The sequence below is a fragment of the Acartia tonsa genome, chromosome 9 (assembly GCF_053477335.1).
Source record: "Acartia tonsa isolate MP-2025a chromosome 9, ASM5347733v1, whole genome shotgun sequence".
Taxonomy (NCBI): Eukaryota; Metazoa; Arthropoda; class Copepoda; order Calanoida; family Acartiidae; genus Acartia; species Acartia tonsa.
Genome location: NC_137268.1, coordinates 32,446,059 through 32,474,021, shown reverse-complemented (window position 1 = coordinate 32,474,021; position 27,963 = coordinate 32,446,059). Strand labels below are relative to the sequence as shown.

Below are 27,963 nucleotides of genomic sequence, written 5' to 3'. Positions count from 1 at the left end.
CCCTGATTGACGTCATGTATTAAAATTAATAAATAATAATAATTCCAACTGGAACTAATAAAGCATGATATGTGACCATCACTGGCATATTTAGACAGCAAGGGAGGGGACATTCAGATGTTTAATACACTAGTCCCAAAGTTTTAAGATAATATTTTATAATTATTATTACTTAACAACTTTGGGGACTTATTTTATAATTTGTATTAGTTGTTTCATTAAGTTAAATGTTCAAACGTTTCAACCCCTGATTATAATCTACAAAAGGGGTAATTTTGTGTATCATTATTTGGGATGTAAGTCAATTCATCGGCTATTGTCTTATCCCTTTAGGTCTCTGATTTTTAGATCATGGTGAGGATTCAATTCCGTAAATTATCGTAATATCAAAATTACACTAATTGCATATATGTAAACGGGGGTTGTTTTGAATTTCTAAATTATTTATTTAGGTTAAGTTATATTGAGTACTGGTTAAGAAATAAAATGGTAGTTTTTACTGTTGTAATAATATGAGGTTCTGCTGATTTGAATATACAAATGCGGAAGTTAATGCACACTTTAATAAATATGTAAATTAACAGGGATCAAAGGGGATAAAACAAAGGATGGTATATTGATATACAATCCCAATTATGATCACCATCATTACCCTTTCTGTAGAATAAAATAGCAAATCCAAATTTTTGAGCAAGCAAGATTATAAAACATTTGGTACCAGTATAATTTACAGTCCAACGTCCTCTCCCTCTCTTGTAAAATTATCATTCTGACTTCTTTTCAATTTTTCCTTCTTGTACAAGTTTATCAAATAATTCCAGAGCATTTAGAATAGCTTGGTCCATGTTGAAGTATTTATAGCTGGCTAGGCGACCTATAATTAATAACAATAAATATAGAAAATCTAGATGGACACTCATCAAATTGGACTAAAATTAACATGGTCCGAACACTTTATTGGTTTATAAGTGTACACATTTGGGTACAAAGATCAGATTATTATTAAATTTATCCAAGTATTTATAGCTGGCCAGGTGACATATAAAATAACAATAAATATAGAAAGTCCGACCACTTTATTGGTTTGAAAGTGTACACATTTTGGGAGCAAAAGGTCAGATTTTTAATAAATTTATAGCTGGCTAGTCGACCAACAGTGAATAACATAAATACAGAAAGTGTAGATGAACAATTTCTGAATTGAACCATTAGAGACATGGTTCGATCACTTCATTGATTTTAAAGTGTACAAAAGGGCAGTTTTTATTTATTTTTTCCATAAAATAATTCAGCTATAAACAATTGAAATTTTATAGATAAATATTAAACTAAAAGAATAGAGGGAGCATGAGCATATGTGTTACTCTGTCCACCTGGCGGGGACCCTATCCCGATTTTGTATTGAGTCTTTGAAATCTGCTAATGGTGTCGGAATTATAAACCTAGCATAGACCCTACGAAAGAGCAGAAGTTAATTTGCTAGTAGACGAAAATGGCCCACACCTCTTGGGCCAGGTAGTTCTCTCGTATTTTGAGTAGGGTTGGGCCGGATACTTTTTTGGCCGGATACCGGATACCGGATATCCGGCTGATTTCAAACGCCGGATATCCGGTAACCGGCCGGATATCCGGCTAACGCCGGATACCCAGCAAATATCCGGTTATCCGGCCAAATTACCGGATATTCGGCCGGATAACCGGCCAAATTACCAGATACTAAAGTAGCAAAAAAAAATTTCTTCAGAAATCTTATATAAATTTACATAAAGTTTAACTTGTTCAGAAAATATGTTCTTCTAGCTACAATAATAAGAAAATTATAGCCATTTAAAATTTTAAAAAGCAGAGATTTTTGGTGTAAAGTATAAAAAATTATAGAGCCGGATATCCGGCCGGATAGTTTCAATATTCGGTATCCGGCCGGATATTGAAAATAGCCGGATATCCGGCCGGATATCCGGCCACACCGGATATCCGGCCCAACCCTAATTTTGAGATTGAATAATATGTGACTAAATAAAAAAAAAAGGTTCTTTTCTAAGTTTGACGGATTTTCGTGCCTTGTTGGGCACCTAGGGTAATAAATGTACATATTATCATTACCTACAAAAGTGACGCCAGGTTCTTCTGCTGCAAATCTCTGATATTTCGCGTACAATTCTCTATTCCTAAATATTTTAGAACAAATTTCATTCTGATGTTTTACATATTCCATTTTATGTAAGGCTTTTTATTCAGTTGAGATCTTTCTAACCACTGAACCTAATGAGTTTTTCAAGGTAGGTAAGCATCACAAAGGTCCCAGGAAAGTTTTAGGCTATTCCATTTTTAAACTTTTAAACTATTTTTAACGTCTTGTCATGTTTTAGGCTATTTTACTGCCATTTCGCTAAAACATGCAAGTCGATAATAAAAAAGAAGTATGTTTTTTGATTGTTTGTCTGTTAAGATCTAGGTAACCACTACTTCAGATTGAGTTCTCAAATTCAGGAATGCTTCACATAAAGGAAAATGGAAAGTTTAAGGCTATTTTACTACCCTCCCTCCCCAAGCTGCAAGGGGTTAACATTTTAGAATCTCAAGACCATTCTATCATTCAAATCTATTAAACTAAAAATGTTTTAAAAATAAAAATATTTTTAAGATTTTCTTTTTTGATGTAAATTTTCTTTTAATGTAATGCATTTTAAAATAATCTTCCCTTTTACAGCGAAGCGTTTCTATATTTATGGTGTGTTTAATTATATCCTATATATTATTTGAGAATATTTGATTTTTTTATTTGTTAAATTCTTAGAATTTTCAACTTTTGATTTTTATTATTTTCAAATATTTTATTGATGGTGATTACTACTAAATTTAAAAAAATAAAGCCAATAAATTGAGTTTTTAAAAAAAGTACAAACACATGAATAATCTTGCACTCAAGCAATTTTGTGACAGATTTGAATCAAATTGTGTTTCAAATTGTAATTAATCCGTTTGTATTGGAGATAGGAAAGGGGGGGGGGGTTAGGAAAGCCATTTATATTAGATCTTTCATTAAAAAGTACAACCAATTTGAACCAGCATTTTAGGATAAGTTTTTAGGATAATTTATTAATATTGTCATAGGCTCGTGCAATGTAATTTGACAGGGGTAAGGGGGGATTGGGGTAAGTGTTAACAAATAACACGCCATCTTAATTCGCATTTATGGATGTTAACATCCTTGTTTCTTATATAATTTCTAGAATGGAAAAATCATTAATTTCACATATAATATTTTCTTGAGAGATTTTTACATATTTTATAGATTGCCTAAATCATAATATATTTTTAGCAAAATATTTGAATTAAGAGAAAACTAGTTTTTAGCAGATTAAAATACAAACCTACGACCTATTTAGGAGTAAAAAATAAACCATGGACCTTGAGGGATAAGACAATGGACGATAAAATGATATACATCCACAAAGATGATATACAACATTGCCCTTCTGTAGAACAAAATAGAAAATATTTAGTGTTGGTTCCTATCCACCGGATTCAAATGAATACGAGAAATATTATTATTTATTCTTGGTAAGACCAAACCAATCAACATATGATATGAGTCCCCAAAGTTTTAAGCCAAAAATCAAGAACAGAACTATTAGGTCAGAAAATTTACGGGACGGAAAAAGCTAAAATTCATTTGGAAACAATTTATATAGTATTATAGAGAAGTTTCCATGGATAGTAAAATAAAATCATATCCATTTAGTTGGCCCGGGACTGCGGCCAATCGGGGTCAACAAAATTATTGTAATCTTTTGTATACATTTCTTAAATTTCAATAAAGTTTAGAATTAAATCTGTAACAACTCGCAGATGTGACATCTATCATCTAAAGGTGTTGCCAGTAATCAGTAAATATTAGCGCTTACCTGGGATTTGGAACAGGATAATAAGGCTCACCATCATCTGTAGAATATTCCTGACAATTAAATATTAACAATTACAATTTAGTCACATTTATATGTTTTCTTTTGTTTGTAAAAATATCTATAAAAACAAGGATGATAACATTCATAAATAGCAAAATACAACAAAATATCGATTAAAATAAGGACAAAGTGAATTAAAGATGTAAAGTGGTCATAAACCAACAATAAATTAATAAAACGTTGAGTACTAGTGTAATTAACAGTCCCATGTCCTATTACTACCTGTCCCCCCCCCCCCCAAAGAAAATTTTGTAAGAAGCTCAAATCAGGGGTTAAGGTGATGGCCATGGAGGCCTCCTCCCACTAACATAAATTGTGAACTTTAACTTTATATTCCATTTAAAACTAATACTCGTGTTTCTAGGCCAATCAATATTTAGATAATTGGCTAAAAGAATTTAAGATCCTTAATTATGTACGTACTATTTTATCGATCTTTATTATAGAAATTTCCCAAAGAGGTTCACATTCTCAAACAACTAATCATATCATAATTATTTAATCTAAATTACTTAATTCAATTTTAAAGAAGCAACGTCAAAATAATTATTAAGTCTTAAATCAAATAAGATTTATAGTCAGATCATTTATTTCTTTTGGTTGTTCTTTTATTTGCTTTTTTGTGCTCTTGCACAAATTGCTGGAAACACCTCACAAAGAGGTATTGTATTATTGCTGGAAATACCTCATTAAGAGTTATTGTATTATTGCTGGAAACACCTCACTAAGAGGTATTGTATTATTGCTGGAAATACCTCATTAAGAGTTATTGTATTGATTACCTTATAAATAACAGTACCAGGGAGATCATGGGCACCTTCAGGTTGATTTGGACTGTGCTTGTATTCAGATATACGAGTAAATGCTAGAAATAATAATTAGTAATTACACTATTAATATCAACTTTAATTTAAATTTGAATTAGATGCTACTCCCCTATGGTAAACCATCTTCTACTTTGAATTTAAAATTTAAAAAGAAAAAGTAAAAAAAATGAGGGGATCATTCTTTTCTAGGGGTGATTTCTCTTGGGAGGGTGGTGGTACAATCCCTCAATATAGATATAAATCTTTCAAGGATCTAATAAAAGCTGCATTGTAAATTAGAATCATATCGGTTCAAAGGTTAACGAGATCCTTTGGTACACACATACATCCTGTTACATTTAGCTACTTTATAATAGGATGTTCCGTTTCTCAGTCCGCTATTTAAAGGGAACTTGTTAAAATATTTTTAATTCCAAGTGAATGTACTTTTTTAAATAGGGTTTTGAAATGTTTTTCTAAAGTCTAAATATGTTTTTATTTGAATTGAATTATTAAAAACCTACCAACATGTGAACCCGGATGATTTACAACAAATCTAGGTTGATAATATCCACTCTCAGGCTCGTGATACTCCTTCTCAAATACAATGGATCTAAAAATATTGGATTTACAACAAATCTAGGTTGATAATATCCGCCCTCAGGCTCGTGATACTCCTTCTCAAATACAATGGATCTAAAAATATTGGATTTACAACAAATCTAGGTTGATAATATTCACTCTCAGGCTCGTGATACTCCTTCTCAAATACAATGGATCTAAAAATATTGGATTTAAAACAAATCTAGGTTGAAATATCCACTCTCAGGCTCGTGGTACTCCTTCTCAAATACAATGGATCTAAAAATATTGGATTTACAACAAATCTAGGTTGATAATATCCACTCTCAGGCTCGTGGTACTCCTTCTCAAATACAATGGATCTAAAAATATTGAATTTACAACAAATCTAGGTTGATAATATCCACTCTCAGGCTCGTGGTACTCCTTCTCAAATACAATGGATCTAAAAATATTGAATTTACAACAAATCTAGGTTGATAATATCCACTCTCAGGCTCGTGATACTCCTTCTCAAATACAATGGATCTAAAAATGGAATCTATTCACAGGAAGAAAAAATATTTAAAGAGTTTCTCCATCAATTTTAGGATACCCAGTTAAGTCTATACATAAACAACATTTGGAGTTTTCCTTTGTGGAACAAAGTCCCCGCCCCCCCCCCTCTATCTTCATTTTGAAAAAAAAAATATCGTGAAGGGGACAATCCTGCGAGGACTTTTTTGTGTTGTACTATAAAAGCATAAGCGTATGGAAGGATGGTATCAACACCCCCTTCCCTTAAAATTGAAATTGTGAAAGGCAGCATTTCTCTTTTTTCCACCCCCTTGAGAAATACACCCCCCTGACAAAACCCTGTGCACGCCACTATTTGTAAAGTTTTACCTGTATTCCAGCTTTGGTAGTCCCTGGCTGGCATAAAAAGCATCAATTGGTCCAGTGAACACTAAAATAGTTATTTATTGCATCAGTCAGCTTTCCGCGAATATCAAAATGAAAATTTATAAGTTTAAAATCAGTTTTCTTAGCCTTGTATCAATCCTCTATATCGTTAAATCATTTTTAAGAGGTTTAAGAGATTTTTAAGAGGTTTATTTAAAATATATCTTAATATATTGATTTTTTATTGACATTGAAACGAACATGTTTTTGTTTTCAGTGTTGTTTTCAGGGTGTAAAAGAATAGCTATTTATTTTTATTAATATCATAAGATTAAAACCAGTTTTGTTAGCCAGAGGGGCTAATTTTTTTTATTTATTTTAGTATTCGTGGAAAATTGTCTGTAATTCGGTGCTATACATGATTTTTCTGTATGGATGAGAACCGGTTTAGATGCCATGAATCGGTTTCGAAGCCTTACATGAAAGATTAGATATTTATCGGGAATACATGAAAAGGAGAATGAATATATATATCTTCATACAATTGTTATGTTTAGTATGTTATATATAAATCAAATGAAGATTTTTTTACTTATTGTCCTTTTATCTCATATTTAAATAAAATATTCAAAAAATCGTATTACTATTTTGAGAAAAAAGTTGAAATTTTAAATAGATAATGCTTAAAAGGCTTCATATTACCAATTACGTAATGAAAATAACAATGAAAAACGACAAATGCAACATATTTGATTTTTTAAAAACTAAAATATGTATAACAAAAATATGGATTTTTAAAATGTATTTTTTAGAAATAAGCTTCATTTATGTTTACAAAAATTAGGCACGATATATAGTCATTTATTTTACAGTTTTTTAAACAGTGTTCCGCGGATATTAAATTAAAAATTAACAAGATCCATTCCAGCTGTGTCATCACCTAGCAAACGAATTTTTTATATTTTATCTAATTTTGCGTGGATTTGGAACCGGTTTTAATCCAGCAGATAGGAATCGGATTTGGAACCATACTATAAAAGCTGTTGAAATAATTTTACCTAGTAATTTATGCTTTGGAAGATTATCTTTGATTTGGAAGTAGTCAACGTTCAATCTCACTAAAATATAACAGATATTTATCAGGGCTCGGCAGCCGCACGTAAGCCGCCGAATGTACGCCTCAGTTAAATCGTCATATTATAACTTTCAAAATGAGCTGGATCTTTAAATCATTTTAGTAGTGAGCCAGATCGGGGTGAGCCAACTTTACACCAATGAGAGCACAGCATTTACTGAAATGCCGCGCTGTGATTGGCTGAAATTCTGCGCGACCCGATCTGGCTCTGGATGTCTAAACCTGTTCCTATCAGATAATCCATCTTTTAGGAATTTTTGGGGAGGCTCTAAATTTGAGGCTCATGCGCGGATGAGGCGCAGCTGCCGAGCCTGGTATTATTTTTTTAAAATCATAAATAAAATTTTTTTTAAAATTATCAGGGAGCTCTTGGCAGTTGCCAGTTGCTCCTATTGTAAAAGATTGAAGTATTCAATCAATCTCAGGGAAGGATGGAACGTTGGGCTGTATATTACACTAGTCCCAAAAGTTTTATAATAACATTTTCATGTTCGCTGACTTAAGAACTTTGGTGACAATGAATTTTGATTTGTTGGTTCATTAACTTTTGTATCCAAACGTTTCAACGACTAATTCTAATCTACAGAAGGGGAAATTTGATGTTGCATCATTAGGGATGTACATCAATTTATGGGCCATGTCTTATCCCTTTAGATCCCTGATCAATCTTAGAACAATTTCAATTAAAAGTAACAATAAAGTAGCTGCATTTATGTCTTTATGTCTAGTAAGATCTTTATCATTCCACAATTTTCAGAAATGCTTAATATTGGTCTGGGTAAGGTTTAAGGCTATTACGGTAAAGGGTTATACCCCCCGCCCCCCCCCCCTAAAAAGAAAAATAATTACCTGTAATGTCGGGATTATTGAGCAGCATCCTCTCAAACATGGCCGTATATCCATCTACAGTTTAAAAACTCTTCAATTATTAAATACTAGCGGCTACGCCCCTAGAGGCTTCTCGGGGCACTTAAGGAGGGGGGAGTTGAATTCGATAACATATTTTTTTATTTTAGATCTAAAAAGAAAAAAAAATGGGGGGGGGAGGTTTTTTTATAAGGACGATTTTTCTTGGGAGGGTGGTGGTACCATCTTTTAGAATAGTTATAAACCTTCCTAGGACCTATTAGATTCTAACCTGTAAAGGAGAACCACATCTAGGGGCTCTCTATTCTAAGTGGTAGGAAAAAGTAGAAAAGAGGTTAAAACCATTCATATGATCTTAAAATAAATTAGCCCAAAACCCAATAAGACCTTTGTGAAGCTTCCCTGAATTAGAGAATCATAATCTGAAGCCAGAGGCAAAAAACTTTACTTCATTTTGAAAAGCATATTGCAAAAACAAGGAAGATAATATCCATACTACAAAAGTTACAAATAATTTTCCTTTGGGGGGAATGTATCAATTATAGCACAAATTTCATAAAACTTAAAGAATTTTCTCGTATTCATTCGAATCCGGTGGATAGGATCCGGTTCTCATCCATACGAAAAAACTATGTCTAGCATCGTATTATATCCAGCTTTCTACGAATATAAAACTGTACAATCATAAGATTAAAACCAGTTTTTTTAGCCCGTGCCTTCGGCATCTCGGGGCTAAAAAAACTAGTTTTAATCTTATAATTGTACATTTTATATCCGCGGAAAGCCGTTTATAATACGATGCGAGAAATAACTATTAAATTTATGAGGTCAGTTGGGTTATTATCAAAATTTGTAGAACTCAAGGATCTAAGGGGGTTAAGACGATGGTACACTCAAATGTATGAGAATAAAAATTACCCCTTCTGTAGATTAAAATAATTTGTGGAAAATAACTTTTAATAAAAGTTTTAATGAATGAGAAAATGTAACTATAAATCTTTGAGACAATCAAATATAATTTACAGTCCAACGTTCCCAAAATCCTTTAAATAACTGCTGATATTGAAAATTGAAAGTACTAAGTTTTTTAATGAATAAATCTTTAAGATAGGAAACAATAGATTATTATTGAATTTAAAGACAATAAATAAATCTAAACTTAAAAGTTTTATAAATTTTGTATTATAAGTTTTGTTTGTGTAAGATAGTTTTTTAGTCTGACAGTCCAACGTCAATTAGAAGCTCAACTCAAAGACATGATGGTAGTAACCCAGTTGTCCAAGAATGTATGCAAGTTAAAAAAAGTATAAGGAAAAAAGTGGTATTAATTTTATATTTTTTTATTTTAATATTTAGGAAAAATTGTATGTAATACGTTGTTATACATGATTTTTCACTTTGGCCGATAACCAGTTCTAAACCAGCGGATATTAATTGGTTTCGAAGCCATGCTGTAAAAAAAACTTTATTTTATAATATTCACTGTGAAAAATCGGACTTTGAATTAACTTGTTTTTCAGGGAAGATGAGAAATATCTATGTTTGTATATCCTATTGGCCTACCTCTACGTATTGCCGAATTTTAGGATTCGTTGTTGTTTTCTGATTTTCTGTGTAAAATGGTGAATGATATGGCTAGCAATCATGACCACAAAATATTTCGTTTTTACATAAAAACAAAGAATCAGTAAGAATAATCTATCGATATGTTTAAGTTTTTAGCCACCTCGCTTTGAGTAAGCTGCATCCGCAGCCACATTTACATGAGCGGCTATGGCAAAGGTGCACCTGCGGTCGCAGCTATTCGGCCGGTTTGAGGTAAAAAAAACTAGCAGATCATGGAAAGAATAAGCCATTTTAGCCGCAAAATTTAAATTCAGCTACCCTCAGCTAGCCATCCGAAGACCTGTAATTTGGTTTGTAATATTACTTCAAATAAGCTAATATTTCAAAATATATCACTAAGCAATCCTGTTAATCCTACAATATATTGACAACCCCTTACAATTTTTATTTATTAATTGTTTATTTATCATGATTTATAAAAAGCTTAAATTAAAAGTAGAGCCAGTTAGCAGTTCAGACATACAACTTGTAACTATTCTATAGGGGCTCTTTAGTAGTAGGGTCATGGAGGGGGCATACGCTAAAGCCAACCCAAGACTTTAATTTTTTTGGCAAAAAAATAACCGTAACCCTAGGACCTATAAATATTAAGCTTCAAACTGATTTATACAGTGTGTTTTTTTTATTTGAACTTTTTTGAATTTTACCTCACTTAAAGTTATCGAATTTAATTATTAATGGCTTATTTTCTTCATTTTTTAATATCATTAAAAGAACACACAAAAAAATATTAAAGTTTGGATTAAAAAAGTGAAGCAAAATCAAAAATTCCAAACTTAGTTGTCAACATCTTTTTTCTTATGTTAAAATCTTCTACCCTTTAAGAATGACTCCAAAACGCTTCAAAGTTGAGACATAGAGCTAAAATTTGATTCAGATACTATTTGGGACATTTTCTAGAACATTCTACAGTTTGAAGGCATTATCCCAACCAGGAAGGGAGAAGTGGGGTAAAATTACTTTCAAAAAAGTTCTCATAAAACAAACACACTGTATAATAGGATAAAGTTGATAAACTGCGTACTTGATAACCCACCAAAATTGATACATATATAGTTTATACATATAATATCTGTAATGAATTCCAGCCACTGCTGAACCTGATGAGTCATCATTCTAGAAATCTAGATAGTCACAATTATTGACTACCTAGCTTTTAAGAGGAAACAAGGATGATAACATCCATAAAATCAAGGCTCTTGGAGAAACAAAAAATACAAAAATCTTTTCCAGTATATCTTCGAAACCGATAAATATCCGCTGGATTAGAACCGAATCTTATCCATTCTGAAAAAAAATGTTTAGCTACATATTACTTACAATAAATAAATAATTGCATATATGAATAACCCAGACAACATATATTATTGGCTGATATTTAAAGATCCTATTGATAGTCGGCACAGGGTTTCTAACCCATGGGTAGAGTTGCATATAGCTCGTGTCCCCTTTTCTCTTTTACTTTTACATAATAAGTGATAATAAATAATAAATGCTATAATAGAGAAACCCCAAAACAAAACAAAAATGTAAGATAATTCAATAATTTAACCACCACAAAGATAAAACAAATAGAACATATGAATTAAACTTACCAACACTATGCTAAGAATTTTAAAATTAGACCTAATTGTTCTTTTCAATGCTTCAAATAAGTTGTACTTGTTAAACTTATAAATCCTGTTAAATGTAGAGGATTTTGTTTATGTCAACTTAATAATAATATGTTATTCTTCGTTCTGTCTGTTTCTGAGACCTTGAGCTTAAATTATTTTAGTTTAAATTAAAGAGTTTTTTCCTTTTGGTAGAGCCTGGAATTTATCATTGAAATATCTGTCATCAAAACTAGACCTAAATACAAATATTTGTTTATTAAATAAAAATTATAAATTAAATAAAATTATTTAATCAAAATTATTAGTAGCGAAGCTACTCTATAATTCACGTTGTCCGTCAGTCAGTCAGTCCGTCAGTCAGTCAGTCCGTAACGCTATGGGGGAAATAGGATTTACTCAGCTCCTATAAAAGATATAATGCTGAAATTTTTTACCAACATTCCTATTATTAAGGAGCACAATTAACTATATAACATCAATGGCGGTCGGACCGCTTTTTAGCAGGTATTAGGCTATTTTTGTATTTTTGACATTTTTCTCCATGTCTTTGGTGTTTATGGTCCGATTTCCAAAAATTTTTCAGTTATAAATTAAATTTTTTCATTTTAAGAGGCTATGCTATTATTCAACAATATTGTTCTTGTTCATCTATATTTGCGGTTAAAAAGGTTTATCTATCAAGTTGTAAGAAACCATAGAATCAAAGATTTTTCATTTGGAAAATTTTTGGCATTTCCACATCAATCGAAAGAAGACAACAGTCATACAAATTTCATTCTTTAAAAAAAGTTTTTTCTCCTCATATTTTTAGAGCGAAGCTAAACTTCAATTCGAAATATCCGTCGGCTGTCCGTCTGTAAGGTGAAATAGTGATATTTCTCAGCTTCTATTCAAGATAGACGGCTAAATTTTCTTTGAATAGTTCCTATTTGAGCATTGAGCATCCCATATATAGTTTACTTAGTCCTTCAGTATGTCGGTAATGCCCAGATGGTTATTTGATTTTAATTTAAAGACTAGAAAAAAGAAAACTAAAGGGAGGGGTTGTTGTTCAACTCTTTGGTTTGTGGAATCATACAAAATTGTCTCTAAGGAACTTTTATCTATTTTTGGAAAATAATTTTATTTTTCTTAGGTTTATTGTCTTTTCTTTCAAAGATTTATTTATTATTGGCATTCGAAGGGAGAAATTTGATAAGAACTGAAAAACTAACAAATAATTAATCAATTACTTTATTCTTGCATATTTTAAACCTTAAGAAAGAAGTGACAGAAAATAGCCAAAAAACATTAAAATATGATTTGCAGGTGTTCCCCTCGAAGCTCCTAGCGATCAAAAACACCACATTCTCCCTTTTTTTTAAATAACTAGAAAATTATGGGGTGGGGGAGCATTCATGTCTAACACTTAACTTTTCAAAGAAATAACGTCATTTAAGAATGTTCTAAAAAGGTCTATTAAAATGATTTTGTTTAAGAGCTTCTCTACTTAAGTTAACGTTGTCATCCTTGTTTAATAAAAAAATAATAATTTATCGCATCTTATTATAAACAGCTTTAAGTCGATATTAAAAAACTGCTTTTATTTTATGATTGTACTTTTTTATATTCGTAGAAAACTGTCTGTAATACAATGATATATACATGATTTTTCAGTATGGTTGAGAACCAGTTCTAAACCAGGGGATATTTATCGGTTTTAAATACAAACTGAAAAAATCTTATCATTTTCCTAATTCCAATCCTTGTTACTGCAAAAATTATGAAGGTTTGATACCTGACAGGTAATCTGGCCAGAACACTTGCGTCTAGGTCCTGCAACAAATAATAATAGGATTATAGTATCATGGAAAGAAGGAGAAGTAGCGGGTTTTCGTCGTATTTTCACAGTAGCTTTTAATTTTGGTTATTTTAGGTTAGGTAAATGTTGATGATTTCCCCGCAGGGCTAGGAAATAGGCCCCTCACTTCTCTCCCTCCCCCAAAATAGTTATGAAACATCTCTGGACTTATAAGAAGCTTTACTGTAAAGTTTACTGTAAGTTCTTAGTCCTTTGCAACACACTGAAAGACGGAAATCCTCTTTTTTATATAAGATTAATCTATCTTTTTATGTATCTATCTATCTAAACAAACCTTAGGCCATTTATCCCATTGCTTCTTTGTATATGGTTTGAATATTCTTTCATAAAGATCTTTTCCCACTCGTGAAATAGACATCTCCTCACCATCTAGCGGCTCTCTATCCAACTAAATTTAAAATTACATACTAAATTTATTATTAAATGGATCCTACACCAGATTATCACGTACTCTAATAAAGTGGGCATGTAGCTAGCTAAAATAACAATCCTTCATCCACCCCCTTCCATTTCTACTGGATAAAGAACTGACCAATAAGTCATGGCAATGTTGGCAAATAAAATGAACGATAATTTTTCCCCTGTTATGATATCCAAGTATATTCTTTTTACATTAATTACATTAAACATGATTCACAACATCCATAGAAGCTTAATAATTACAAACAATTATTTTAAATTGTAAAGAGTTAGAGCACTTTCAGTAATAAAAAAAATTCAATAAAATTGGACAATGGACGATAAATTAATGTACCCCCAGTTATAATGAACAAAATTACTCCGTATATAGATTAAATTGATATAAGAAAAGTTTGAACTTTTTTTTGTTTTCCATACAACAAGTTTAAACAATCCCATTTAGACACCAAAGTTTTTAAACAAACCAATGAAAGAACGTGTTAATGAATTTCTGGGGTAAGTATCGCCATTTTATTTATTGGGACGTTATTTTTGCCCGCGCTGCGAGTTTCACTTTAATAGAGAATATGAAAATCTGGTGTAACATCCAAGTAATAATATGTCCATTATAGTGAGAAATAACTAACATGCCCTAATGTAGAAATCTTTAATAACATGAAAATAATTAGAAAGGGAGGGACATTCGGCATTACATTACACTAGTTCCCAAAATTTTATAAGACCATTTTTTGGGGTCACTTTTAAAATTTTGATTGTTTGATTCATTATGTTGAGTGTCGAAACGTTTTAGCCACTTATTGTAATCAACAAAAAGGGTAATTATGTGTATCAACATTGGGCATGTACACCAATTTATCGGCCATTGTTTTATCCCTTCAGGTCCCTGAAAATAATCCTTCTTTAATTTCTATTTGATGCAATGAATGTTATTTAATCTTTCATTTAGTTATAAACCTTATTTCATGATAATCATTGATTTAAATAGATTTATTATACGATTAGCAGATTTATTTAGATTACCAGTGACATCTCAAGGAATAAGACAATGGACGAGAAATTGATATTCATCCCCAATGATGATAAATAAAATTTCTCTTTTGTTGAAAAGTTCAGACACTGAAGGTTTGAAATAAAATGAGCGATTGTATTTATAAAACTTCAAGCCTAATGTCCCCTCCCTCCCTGTAGATAAATTTTCAGAAGTTGGAATCAAAACACAAAGCAAAGATTGAAATGGATAGGACAATTCTAACATGCATTAATTATTCGTTACGGCCTGACGGACCGATCCTAATTATAGAAAAGCTTCGCTTTTAAAAATATTAACCTTTGGTCTTCTCTCATCCAACCATGCTACCATCTCCTAACAAGTATCTTATAGTTATTTATAGCATTGTTTATAAACATTTTAGATATTCTTTCAAACATTTTATAAGAATGAAAAAGCTTTTTAGTTTTTTTTAATGATTGAACTTAGATATGTGCATCAAGTTGCCTTCTATCTACCAATTCTATTGACTTTTTAACAAGGACATCAAATGGATGGGGGGCGTAGAATTACCCCCTAAACCCATTAAAAAATGAAATTTTAAAACCATAATAATGTGAGGTGGGGTCGGGGATTAAAAAGATAATAGCTTGGACGTGATCTGCCTTTTTATATATTTCTAAAAACTTACCTCAGCATTTTTAATGTTGGTTCCAAAAAGAGTATTTACAGAATCTATATTTGGTGGAATTGGAACTATTTTGATTGTCTCATTTATATCCTAAAATATTATATTGTAAATTTACAGGGTGGTACCAAAAAGAGTATTTACAGAATCTATATTTGGTGGAATTGGAACTATTTTGATTGTCTCATTTATATCCTGAAATATTAGATTTTATATGTACAGAGTGGTACTAAAAAGATTATTTACAGAATCTATTTTAGGTAGAATTGGTACTATATAGTCTCATTTATATCCTAAAATATTAGATTTTAATTTACAGGGTGGTACCAAAAAGAATATTTACAGAATCTATTTTTGGTGCAAATACTAATATTTTGATTGTCTCATTTATATCCTAAAATATTAGATTGTAAATTTACAGGGTGGTACCAAAAAGAGTATTTACAGAATCTATATTTGGGGGTATTGGAACTATTTTGATTGTCTCATTTAGATCCTGAAATATCATATGATATTTTTACACAGTGACACTAAAAAGAGTATTTACAGAATCTATATTTGGTGGAATTGGTACTTTTTTGATTGTCTCATGTATATCATAAAACTTTAGATTATATATGTTCAAAGTGGTACTAAGATATTAAATTATATATAAAAAATTATTAATTTATCAAAATCAATCTTTAAAGGAGGAGAAAAGTGCTAAAAAATCTTTTTTCATTGATTTGTTTTGGATTTGCATATCTTTTTGGTTCACTAGTATTTCCCCCAAATCCTGTTTTTGAGATCTTGTGCTGCTTAATAAAAAATTAACAGTTGAATTTTGTAACCAAAGGAGGCATCTACATTTCATATTTATTGTAAAATCATCCTAAATATTTAGAAAATTCAGTTTTGCCTACTATTTTGGTTCAGGGTTTATATACTAAAATACTAGATTATAAATTCACAGTGGTACTAAAAAGATTATTTACAGAATCTATTTTTGGTGGAATTGGTACTATTTAGTCTCATTTATATACTAATATAATGTATTATATTTTTACAATATGGTACTTAAAAGACTAATATAGCCTAAAACCTGCTCAAGACAGCTTTGTTAGTATATTTTAGAGGAAAAGGATGTCATGTGTTACATCTTTCTAATACATCTAAACAGGAAGGATGAGAGGAGAAGTGGGAAAGGAAACCCTAAAACAAAGATAGATTTAGAAGTATTTTATGATGTCACACATGAACTTTCCCTATCTCCAAAAGCTTACCCTAACTTCTCCGACACATCTATGCTCATAGGGTATCCATGTTGCAAATTGTTTCACATAATTTTCTACCCTACAAAAAAATATATTTACAGGATGTCTCGAAAAAATGTTTGATTTGTAGAAATAAATTCATTTAATCAATAAAGGTGTACCAATCTAAGAAATCTCACTGTAAGTAGTTAATGATCTGAATATTTTTTTTAATCCACAGGTTGTTTCATTACAATAATTTAATTTTCTAACAAATGAAAAATAAAGAAAATATTATTTGAATACTAAGTTTTGTTTGATTTTGGGGCTCAATTTCAATTTAATTTATTTTGAATTTAATTTTCAGTTTAAATTATAAAACAAATCACATCCTGAATCGTTTAAATCACATCAAATATTTTGATAAATTTGCAAATAAACATTATTAGAATAAATATATTAAAGTTTATTTTAAATTTTATTCAAATTAGAAATTATCTAAGTAGAATTTACCAAACTTTGATATGTTACATATGGTTATAGATTTTAATATTAGTTCTATTGAAAATGACAAATTCAAAGTCAATTACATTTTTTAATTTATAAAGAGAAAAAATGTAAAATTTTGTAAGAACATAATATTTAACCTTGGGTATATTGTGTGAAATAAATGAACTCCATAAACAGAAACCCTAAAAATACAAATTGGTTGAATAGTATGTATGAATGTATTTATACTTTATTTGGATCATGGAAAGAAAATGAAGTTGCCGGTTTCCTTGTTTTTTCACAGTAATCTTTCTCCTATTTCTAGCCCCTGTGGGGCATATTTTCTGACCCTGCGGGGCAATCATTAACATTTACTTAACCTAACCTAACCTAAAATAACCCTTCAAAAGCTACTGTAAAAATACGATGAAACCGGCAACTTCGTTTTCTTTCTATGATCCCTTTATTTTATATTGGTATATTTTCTGACATTTCCTTTTACAAATGTCTGTTGGTTGGTCAATGAGTTATTATTGCTTAATTGACCTTCAACCCTATTCTTATACAAATCTGTTCTTTATTTATATATTTATCCATTTGTTTACTCCTTTTGATTGCACATTCTTAAAAAATAATAAAGCCCTCAAATACACAGACACATTTTGCAAAAGTAAATCTAATTTCCAATGAGCTATTAGTAATTTTGTTTATTCCTAATTGTTCCTATTTTATACCCATTTAATGGTTGTGTATTGGATTTAGTTGGCCTTACTTTTAGTTTGCACAGCTACTTTTCAACTAGAATTTACCTAATGCCATGTTCATCAACTTCATCATAACAATTTCCTCCTATATGATCTCTCTTGTCTATTACAAGAGAACTTAAACCTAAATTATAAATATTTTAATTATCATTTAGATTCTAGAATTTGATTTTTTGATACACGTAACACAAATTAACATTTGCTGTTTTTGTTTCCTGATTTTTTTTTCTTCTAAAAAAATTAACAACTGCATGGCTGATGTTGGCTGTGGCTTTGTCTTTTTTTTGGGCTGCAGAGCCTCGCAAGAGTTTTGTTTAAAGTTTACCTAATTGAGAAGAAGCTTGTTCAGCTATGACTGCCCCAGATAACCCAGCTCCAACAACTATTAAATCATATTCTTCCTAAAATGCAAAACAATCATGAAACTGATGTAGTTGTTTCTAGGTCACCCTGTAAAGATTATTTAATAAATCTCTATATAGGAGCATATCAATAATAATGAGAAAAACATATTTCTACTAACTTTTAAAATCTAACAACTTAAAAACTAATGCGGAAAAAATTAAGAAAATACTTATTTTTTTTATTTTAGAGATATTTAAATTATTAGGCTAACAATAATTAACCTCCCCTACCTCATTGAGGTCTTTCTAAAACCCCCAATATTCAAGGGTTTACAACTTTAGTAAGTGTTACTTATTATTATATTATTGTGCTTAGTAAAATAAACAAATAGTAGATTTTCTTACAGTTATAAGTATGAAAATCCTCTACAAATATCTTTTCTTTTCCATTTATTGTGACACATAAAAAAAATTATTATTTGTACAACAAGGATGACAACATTTAGAGAATCTTGGCAAATCAGTTAAACTGTTTTTGAAGCATTATCGAAAAGGGTATCAGAAATACAGTATACGTTACGAAAAATGACCGGTCTTTAAAATGGTCTAGCCCCCCGTAAAATGAAGTTGTAACCCTATTTTTTTGTATGTGTGATCTTAATATACATGTATAATGGTGTTTGTATCAGTCAATTAGATCAAACAACATTTTTCGACATTCAGCCGGCTATAAAAGAAAATATTCAAAATGAAAAAATTCAGACCCTTTTGTATTTTAAGTGAATTTTGGTTAAGCCGAAAAATCATAGATTTTGAGGTCTTGATACATACTTTTTGGGCTCAAATGACTTGTATGGTGTCTATGGAAGCATACCACAACCCCTATGCTTAATTTTACTATGTGATTTTTCGGCTTAAGTAAAATTTATATTAAAAAATAAGGGTCTGAATTTTTTCATTTTTCATTTCTTCTTTTATAGCCTGCTGAATGTCGGAAAATGTTCTTTGATCTAATTGACCGCAACAAACACCATAATACATGTGTATTAAGATCACTCATACAAAAAATAGGGTTACAACTTCATTATGGCTAGACCATTTTAAAGACTGGTCATTTTTCGTAACGTATACTGTATACTCTGACACCTGAGGTGGATTCTTAAAAATAATTTGCCCCACTAATCGCTTAGTGGGGCAAAATTGTTTTCATGAAAAATCCACCAAAATCACATTAAAAATCTACAAACATTAAACAAAATCATAGAAGGGTTATTACCTAAGCGATTAGTGGGGCAAATTTTTTTAAAGAATCCACCTCTGTAGTATCATACTGTTAAAAATAAGAATAAAAATCCACATTAACATTAACATTTAGCCAAGTGGACCCATTAATAAAAGAAATAAAAAATTTAAAATCCTAATAAAAATTGATGTTGTTTTTTTGTCTCTGTAATATGATTCTACAGGTGCCAGAGTATATTTCTGATACCCCTTACAAAAATGCTTCAATTACAGTTAAAAATCTTCTATATATTAAACAATGCTGATTCTGAATAGCAGAAATCTAAAAATAATATGATGCTTATATTTAATTAAAAGTTTTAATTGCAGTATACTAAATATCTTGGACACTTTAAACGTTTTTATAAAGATGTTATACTTTGCTCCCAACCGTATATCAGGTTATACATGATTGCTACACATTACATAAATCAATATAGTTTGAAATTGCTAAGACGATTCTGCATTTTAAGGGACACACACTAAATGTAGAAGAGCTATGCTCTTAAAAAAATATACAGTGATCTGGAGGGATAAGACAATGAATGATAAATTGATACACATCCCCAAAGATGATAATAGTTATTTCTTTCATCGTATTATAAACCGCTTTCCGCGGATATAGAATGTACAATTATGAGATTAAAACTAGATTTTTTAGCCCCAAGGTGCCGAAGGCACGGGCTAAAAAAACTGGTTTTAACCTTATGATTGTACATTTTTATATTCGTAGAAAGCTGGATATAATACGATGCTAGACATAGTTTTTTCGTATGGATGAGAACCGGTTCCTATCTATTGGATTCGAATGAATACGAGAATAGTTATTTCTCGTATCGTATTATAAACGGCTTTCCTCGGGGCTAAAAAAACTAGTTTTAATCTTATGATTGTACATTTCTATATTCGTAGAAAACTGGATATAATACGATGCTAGACATAGTTTTTTCGTATGGATGAGAACCGGTTCCTATCCACCGGATTCGAATGAATACGAGAAACTAAATTACTCCTTTTGCAGACTAATTTTTTGGTTTAAAAGTTTGAATACTACTAGTTTGGAATTAACCAATTTATTAAAAGTCTCCAAAGTTTTTTGATAGCGTGGTCATAAAACTTTGGGTACCAGTGAAATCTACTGTCTAATGTTCCATCCCTTCCTGAAAATATTGGATTTACACTGAAGACAATTTTGATTAATTTTTCTGAAGAAATATATATCAGTGTGGGACATTTCTCAGAATAACATTGGTTTTACATTTCTTTGATTATTATCATAATCTTCATACATATATTTTTGTCAGAAATATGTCCATTCACACACCCCTCCTTAACCGAACTTTAGATTAAAAAAATTTCCCAAACATTCGGACAATTGGGCGTTCAATTAGGACCTAGTGGTAGTTAGAATCAGTTGAGAACAAAATCCTAGCCGTTCCTTCTTGCCGGATATCGCCATTTTAAGATTTTATGTAAAATTACACTAAATATCCAAATAAAAACTTAAGTCTTCTTTTAATTTTTTAGTATAATTTTAGTGAGACAGCCCCAAAACAGAGTATCTTTGCTCCTGTGGCCAAACTGACTGCCTGGAGTCCCTAACAGAGAGTGCCTTTATGTGTTAACACAAGTAAGGATTCGAACCCATTCCCAAAACTAACCAATGTGGAATAGCTGTGTATTACAGCATGAGGTCAGTATTTTCACCACTGACAGATAGAAGGCAAGGCCAATCCTAACCAGAAACCCGATCATTTACCCACAGGCCACAGTGGAGCACCTTGGAGGTCTTCACCACATGTTTTTTGGGGTGTTGTTCACCTGCACCCATGGATTGGGCAGGTTGAGACCCATTGTTGTCCTCAGGCTCCTATTAACCCTACCATTTGGGCCAAGCTCAGAGTAATGGCAAAGCTACTCTGAAATTTGAAATGTCCGCCTGTCAGTAAGACACATTACGGGGGAAACGTGATTTTCTTAGCTTCTATAAAAGATAGACGACTGAAACAACTTATTTTTTTTCATATATTTCCTCCTATCTTTATTTGCTCAGCTTTAAGTATAAAACATTTATGGCGATCGGACAACAGATTTTTTTCTATTTTTCTATTATTTACATATTTCCCCATACCTTTGGTGTTTTTGGTACGGTTTGCAAGTTTTTGTGAATAATAATATCAAAATTAAATTTCCCGTTGTTTTGACCGTCAGTCTGTCAGTCACATATAAATATTAAGAAATTAAAAATAAATGTTGAAAGGGATTCGAGATTTTTTCCTAATATTCTTGTTTTTGACAATTAATCTTTAAATTCTTATACATATTTTTTGTGCTTTGCTTCTTATGGATGTTGTCATCCTTGTTATTAAACATTTACCTCTAAACCATGCATGCCTCTATACAGTTCTGGAGATTTAGAATTTGCAAGCTCGTGCAGTTTTCCAGATTTACTAAAATAAGAACATAGATTAATACATTCATACAAAAATACATATAGAGTGAGGGAAACGTAGCCTTTTAAAAATTTTCTACGTGCTATTTATAAAAACCCAATGGCATTAATTATATATTCTGTAGTGGCTGTGTATTCAAAATGAAAGTAAGGGGTAATGAATAGCATCAAACCATCCCAATACTTTTAAAGGAGACATGTAAATCTTCCTTAAAATGTACACTTTATCGATTCAATGGTTATTGGGCGAGACCTAAACGAGTATTTAATTCGCTAGTATATAAAAATGAATTTTTCTCAAATCGAGAAAACTGAGATCTAAAAATTTGAGTACAATTTGAGAAACGACATTTTCTTACCGTCACTCAATCAGTTTTATGAAAAGAGGAACGAACAAAGACAGGGTATATGGTTGATGCTTATTGGTCAGGGGATTCTTTACATTGAATTTGAGAAGTCGATATAATATAACAAAGGAGTAAATCAATTTTACTTCATTGAAAATTGCAAACAGTATTATAGACTGAGGATTAATTAACAGGGAATACAGGGTAGCTTCAAATGGCTAGTAGAATCTTTAAAAGAAATTTCAGAAGTCTATCTATAATAGCAGCAAAGTTTAAATATTTTTACTCCATTAAAATCAAATTAAGTTTATTTAGGGGAATCCTCAAAATAAATATCAGAAATCTATCTAATAAACCAGTTGAGTAAACTCAAATGGTCCATAGCCGTACGGATAAAACAAATTAGAGAGGATGATCAATTTAAAATGAAACTCAAGTTAAAGTTATCAAATGTTTTCTATTTCTTTACATGATATGAGAAAATAACAAAATGCAGGGATCTAAAGGGATAAGACAATGGCTAATAAAATGTACATTCCCGATGATAATAAACAAAATTCCCTCTTCTGTAGATTAGAATTAGTAGTTGAAACGTTTGGACACTCAACCTAATAAGACAACTAATCAAAATTCATAAAAAAAAGTCCCCAAAGTTTTAAACCAACGAATAAGAAAACGTTATTAAATACATTTTTGGACTAGTATAATAAACTGCCCATTGTCCCCTTTCTTTCTGAACACAATGACAATTAATTTTAATTTTCCATCTTGTCTCACATAACAACTATATGCAACCCTGTCTGTTAGCTACTTAAGATCTCAATCTCGTTCTCGTTATGGAAAGTTTGTATTTGTTATGAAAAGTTCCCACTTCCCACTTAAAAAAATAATATTCTTTTTAAAAAAGGATTCCAACATCCATAAGTAACGAAGAACTAAAAATTCAGGGAAGGACAAACAGACAAAATCATAAGTCATAAGGGGGAATGGGGATATCGTTATATTAACCAACTGGGAGAAATATTTTATCAGAATAAGCAACAATCTCTCCAAATATTCTATATCCATTTAAAGTAATTGTGTTGGTCTAGTCATCATCATATTATTCAGCAATTTTAAAAATAATTTTAAAAGATTTATATAAAATAAGATGCCTTACTATATATTTTTTAAAAGGAAAACTACCACAAAATACCTATCAAGCATTGACCCCCCCCCCCCTCCCCTCTCCCCCTTATTTTTGAAAAAAAATGTAACTTAAGGGAGAGAGCAGTTTTTTTCAAATGCCAAATCCATTGCGGGGTCCTAATCCTGCAGTGACTTTACACTACGGGACTGCCATTTAGTACCAAATGAAACCTAACCCAACATGGTCTAAAGTAATAAATAAAGACATTATGAGAGAAACCGCCTAACTTTCGTAAGGGTCAGACCGTACGTCCGTAACTCTTGGCTATAAAGACAATAATCAAATCTCCTTTTGATTTGATATTTGAAAAAGTGATTCATACGCCTATAAAGTACAATGTTTGTATAAGGTGATCTTATCTAAGGGTTAAGTACAATTCTTCTATTTTTTAATAAAGAAATTTAATTAATTCTGCTTAAGACTTACATATCTTATTTACAATCATATTTCACAAGTATGAAATCTATACGTAAAATTTATCACAATTTAAAAATAATAAATATTACAATTTTTGGATCAATTCAAAAATATCATGAAAGTCCTTTTTATAAGCTACTAACGACCAAACAGCTGAACGAGCGTATTTCTATGAATCTATATAGCCTAAAAATGAACAAAAAAAATTACGTGTGCGCGTTTAGAGAAAACGCACATAAAATCTAGCTTCTCAGCACTTTTGGGTTTGTATTTTGTATGACAATTGACCAAAAATTACATACCCAATTAATATCTACAAAATTACCTCTACTGTAGAATAAAATTATAGTTGGAAAGTTTTTAACACTGCTAACTTGAGTACCTACTGAATAAAGACCTCAAAGTTTTAAAGTCAACCAATAAGAGAATATATTAATATTTAAAGACAACTGTAATTTACAGTCCCCTCCTTCCTAAACTTTGTAAACCAGACTTGATCCAAAAATTATAAAATTTGCAAATATACTTTTTCTGCAGAAGAAAATAAATTGAATCTTAGAGTCAATTTTTAAAAGCGAAGCTTTTCTATAATTAGGGTCAGCCCGTCCGTCTGTCACACACGGATAGCTTTTTTCCGTTAATTTGGGCATGTTAGAATAGTCCTATCGATTTCAAACTTTGTATGGTGATTACTTTAGTAGTTAGGTACAATTTAGAAAGCGTAGCAACTCTATAATAATTTCAAGAATTTCCGTGCGTCCATTTAAAACATGTTGATTTTTTTTACTTTTTTAATAACAAATTTTTATGTGATCTAATCATCCGATTGATCTGATTTTTGGTATATTGATTCCAGGGACAACTAAGTAAAATGTTATAATCGAAGCAACTCTATAATCAAGTCCTAAAAATGTAAGTATGTCCATAAACATTATCCTGTATCAAGCAGTTTTTCAACAAATTTACTTACAATTTTGCTTCGACTCTTACACATTTATATTCTGATTATTCAGTTCTGACACTATACAAGTATTAATGTCCGTTTGTCCTACCATTTCAGTGCTATGCTTTGTCATCTTTGTTTAATGGCGTTTAAATGGAGGTTTTAGGGAATCTTAAAGGATATAAAAATGGACGAGAAATTGTTGTACTTTCTCAATTATGTTTAACGTAATTACGCCATCCTCAGGTTAAAATTATTGGTGGAAAAGTTTGGACACTGTTTATTTGTGATTGAAGTACCCAAAGTTTTTCAAGCCATCGAATCCGATAAAGTAGAAGATATTGTATCAGATTTTTTACAATCTTATTTCCCCTCCCTCCTAGGTAGTGGGGGTTATCCACGCCCTTTCTTTGGACAAAGCCTCTAGAGCCAAGGGTTTAAGCTACTAAAATAGTATATTGATAGAATTCATCACAAAACATATCCCCTTATAGGATAGGTGTTTTGAAAATGGATATATTATTACTTGAATGTTGCACCAGATTTATATGTACTCTGATATAGTGATGCTCGCAGCTGGCTAAAAAAAGAAAAACCCACATCCACCTCAATTCCCCATCTCCTCCCCTTCTATTGTATGAACGAACTGACCACTAAATGAGGTCCATAATAGCAAGCTTAATTAACGACAATTTTTTCCCTGTCAATATATCCACGAATACATACATCCATTGCTTTAAAAGTATTGATAATAGTTATTTCTCGTATCGTATTATAAACAGCTTTCCGCGGATATAGAATGTACAATTATAAGATTAAAACTAGTTTTTTTTAGCCCCGTGGTGCCGAAGGCACCGGCTAAAAAAACTAGTTTTTTTAGCCCGTGCCTACGGCACCTAGGGGCTAAAAAACTGGTTTTAATCTTATAATTGTACATTCTATATCCGCATAAAGCCGTTTATAATAGGATGCGAGAAATAACTATTCCAAAATTTGTTTGAAATTTAATATTTTATTATCAATTTTGAAAATATATATGATTAATTCTGAGATTGTAAAAATATTTAAACCATTAAACAAACATAGTAAATATTTTAAATTATCATGATGACAATCATCCTACATCATTAATTGTTATCAAACTAACGTAATATTAAAGTCATTGTTTAATTAATATAAAACAAGGATGACAACATCCATAAAAGTGAAGCCCTGAAACGGTAGGACAAACGGACATTAACACTTGTATAGTATCAGACATGAATAATCAGAATATAAATGTATAAGAGTCATAGCAAAATTGTAATTAAATTTGTTGAAAAACTTCTTGATACAGAATAATGTTTATGGACATACTTACATTTTTTACTACTTGGTTATAGAGTTGCTTCGCATACATATTGTACTTTGATATCCCAGGAAGCAGTATAATAAAAATTAGATCAATCGGATAAATATATCACATAGAAATTTGTTGTAAAACAGTAAAAAATCAACATGTTTAAAATGGACGTACGGACATTCTGGTAATGATTATAGAGTTGCTACGCTTTATAAATTGTACCTCACTGCTACAGAATTCACCATGCAAAGTTTGAAATCGATAGGACAATTCTAACATGCCTAAATTAACGAAAAAAACTATCCGTTCAGGACGGACGGGCGGACCGACCCTAATAATAGAAAAGCTTCGCTTTTAATATAAATAAATAGATGAATTACTCATAAAAGCGTGTAAAGTAGTAAGGATTTTTTAATCTATCCGTTATATAACATCCACTAATAACTTAAACAATTGAGTTATTTCTCCATTTTAGGGAAATTTCACATGAGCGATGGTTTAAGTATGCTTTTTGGTCTTGGTTTTAGACTGTTTAGTCCTTTTTCAACCCCTCAAAATACAGAGGGCCTAATTATTTCGGGCGTCCCCGCTAAATCCTATTATATAAAGTATTAAGCTTTTTTGAAGGATATCTCTAACCTCTGAACCGATAAGGTTCTCTTTTATAGTGAAAATTCTTATAGGTCTTATAGGTCTTATAGATGGTTTTAGGCTATTCTTTTAAATGAGTAATGGTATGGTTTTAAGCTCTTTTTCTGCACTTCCATATCCCCTGGAAACCTAGATGCTAGGGGCACAGCCGGTAGTAAAAATATAATTTGCTTACCTAACAAAATAATTGACAGCAACGGCCAAAAGGCAGCCAAATAACAAACTAGGAACATTTAATAAACTGGAACTCTGACTGACTGTTTTATCATTTTTTTCTTTCATTTTTTTCTAATTTTCAAACAATTAAAGATTACGGCAGTTTACCCATATTGTAGTTGGACCACAAAATGACTTTTATTATAGATGGAAAAAGTCTATTTGATGATTCTTTTAGGTTAGGTTAGGTTGAAGAATCCCAAATGGATAGTACCCCGTAGGGAAAAAGCCCTGCGGGATTCGCGCAAGAAAAACAAATAAAGATATTTGTGATCTAAACAATTTTGAGTAAAATCATCAAGATTTGTATTCTTTAGAAGCGCAACTTCTATATATTTAGAACATAAATCTGTACGTCCGTCCAACTACCCCAAAGCTATATACATATTCACTAAAAAAGAAAAATTTTAAAAATTAAGGGGTCATTTTTTCTGGGGGCATTATCTCTCTTGAGGGTGGTGCCCTCTCCCAAATTAGTTATAAAGCTTTCTAGGAAGCTACATTGTAAAGAAGAACCATATCGGTTCAGCGGTTAACGAGATCCTTCGCTACACAGAGACAGACTGACATCCTGTTACTTTTATATAAGGATAAAATATACATGTGTACAAAATTGTAAATTAAACATTACATTAACTGAATGAATATATATCATTTTACTGTGCTATAGTTTACTGTTTTTTTTATTTTATCCGCGTTACTTATATAAATATTTGTCCTTTTCCATATATTAAATCACTTTTATCACGATAATTTATAAAATAATCAAAATATTCTGTTATCATAATGTGTACACACTCATATGCCTTAGATCAGACTTAACACATCTTCAAACAAAAAACAAAATTTCATAAGGA

General features: G+C 31.0%; 1 protein-coding gene across 1 annotated transcript; it reads right to left on the bottom strand.

The window, feature by feature from the left end:
- Positions 1–27,916, bottom strand: LOC145328791 (UDP-galactopyranose mutase-like). Its single transcript, XM_080172655.1, has 19 exons — positions 27,066–27,916; positions 21,927–21,999; positions 18,250–18,325; positions 17,970–18,048; positions 17,319–17,363; positions 16,702–16,771; positions 15,443–15,532; positions 15,091–15,126; positions 13,618–13,731; positions 13,260–13,297; positions 11,667–11,717; positions 8,223–8,278; positions 7,297–7,356; positions 6,242–6,302; positions 5,299–5,387; positions 4,751–4,833; positions 3,909–3,958; positions 2,104–2,168; positions 1–874 (listed from the first exon to the last, which is right to left on the bottom strand). The coding sequence occupies exons 1-19, from the start codon at positions 27,170–27,172 to the stop codon at positions 765–767; spliced, it is 1,353 nt and encodes a 450-aa protein (XP_080028781.1). The 5' UTR covers positions 27,173–27,916; the 3' UTR covers positions 1–764.
- Between the last annotated feature and the right edge of the window lie 47 nt (positions 27,917–27,963).

Excerpts from the sequence above, each read along its gene's own strand:
- LOC145328791 (XM_080172655.1), bottom strand. The coding sequence starts at position 27,172 with ATGAAAGAAAAAAATGATAAAACAGTCAGTCAGAGTTCCAGTTTATTA. Across the intron at positions 17,364-17,969 it reads GTTGATGAACATGGCATTAG|GGTTTCTGTTTATGGAGTTC; the intron begins GTAAATTCTAGT and ends TTGTATTTTTAG. Across the intron at positions 7,357-8,222 it reads CAATAATCCCGACATTACAG|TGAGATTGAACGTTGACTAC; the intron begins GTAATTATTTTT and ends GTTATATTTTAG.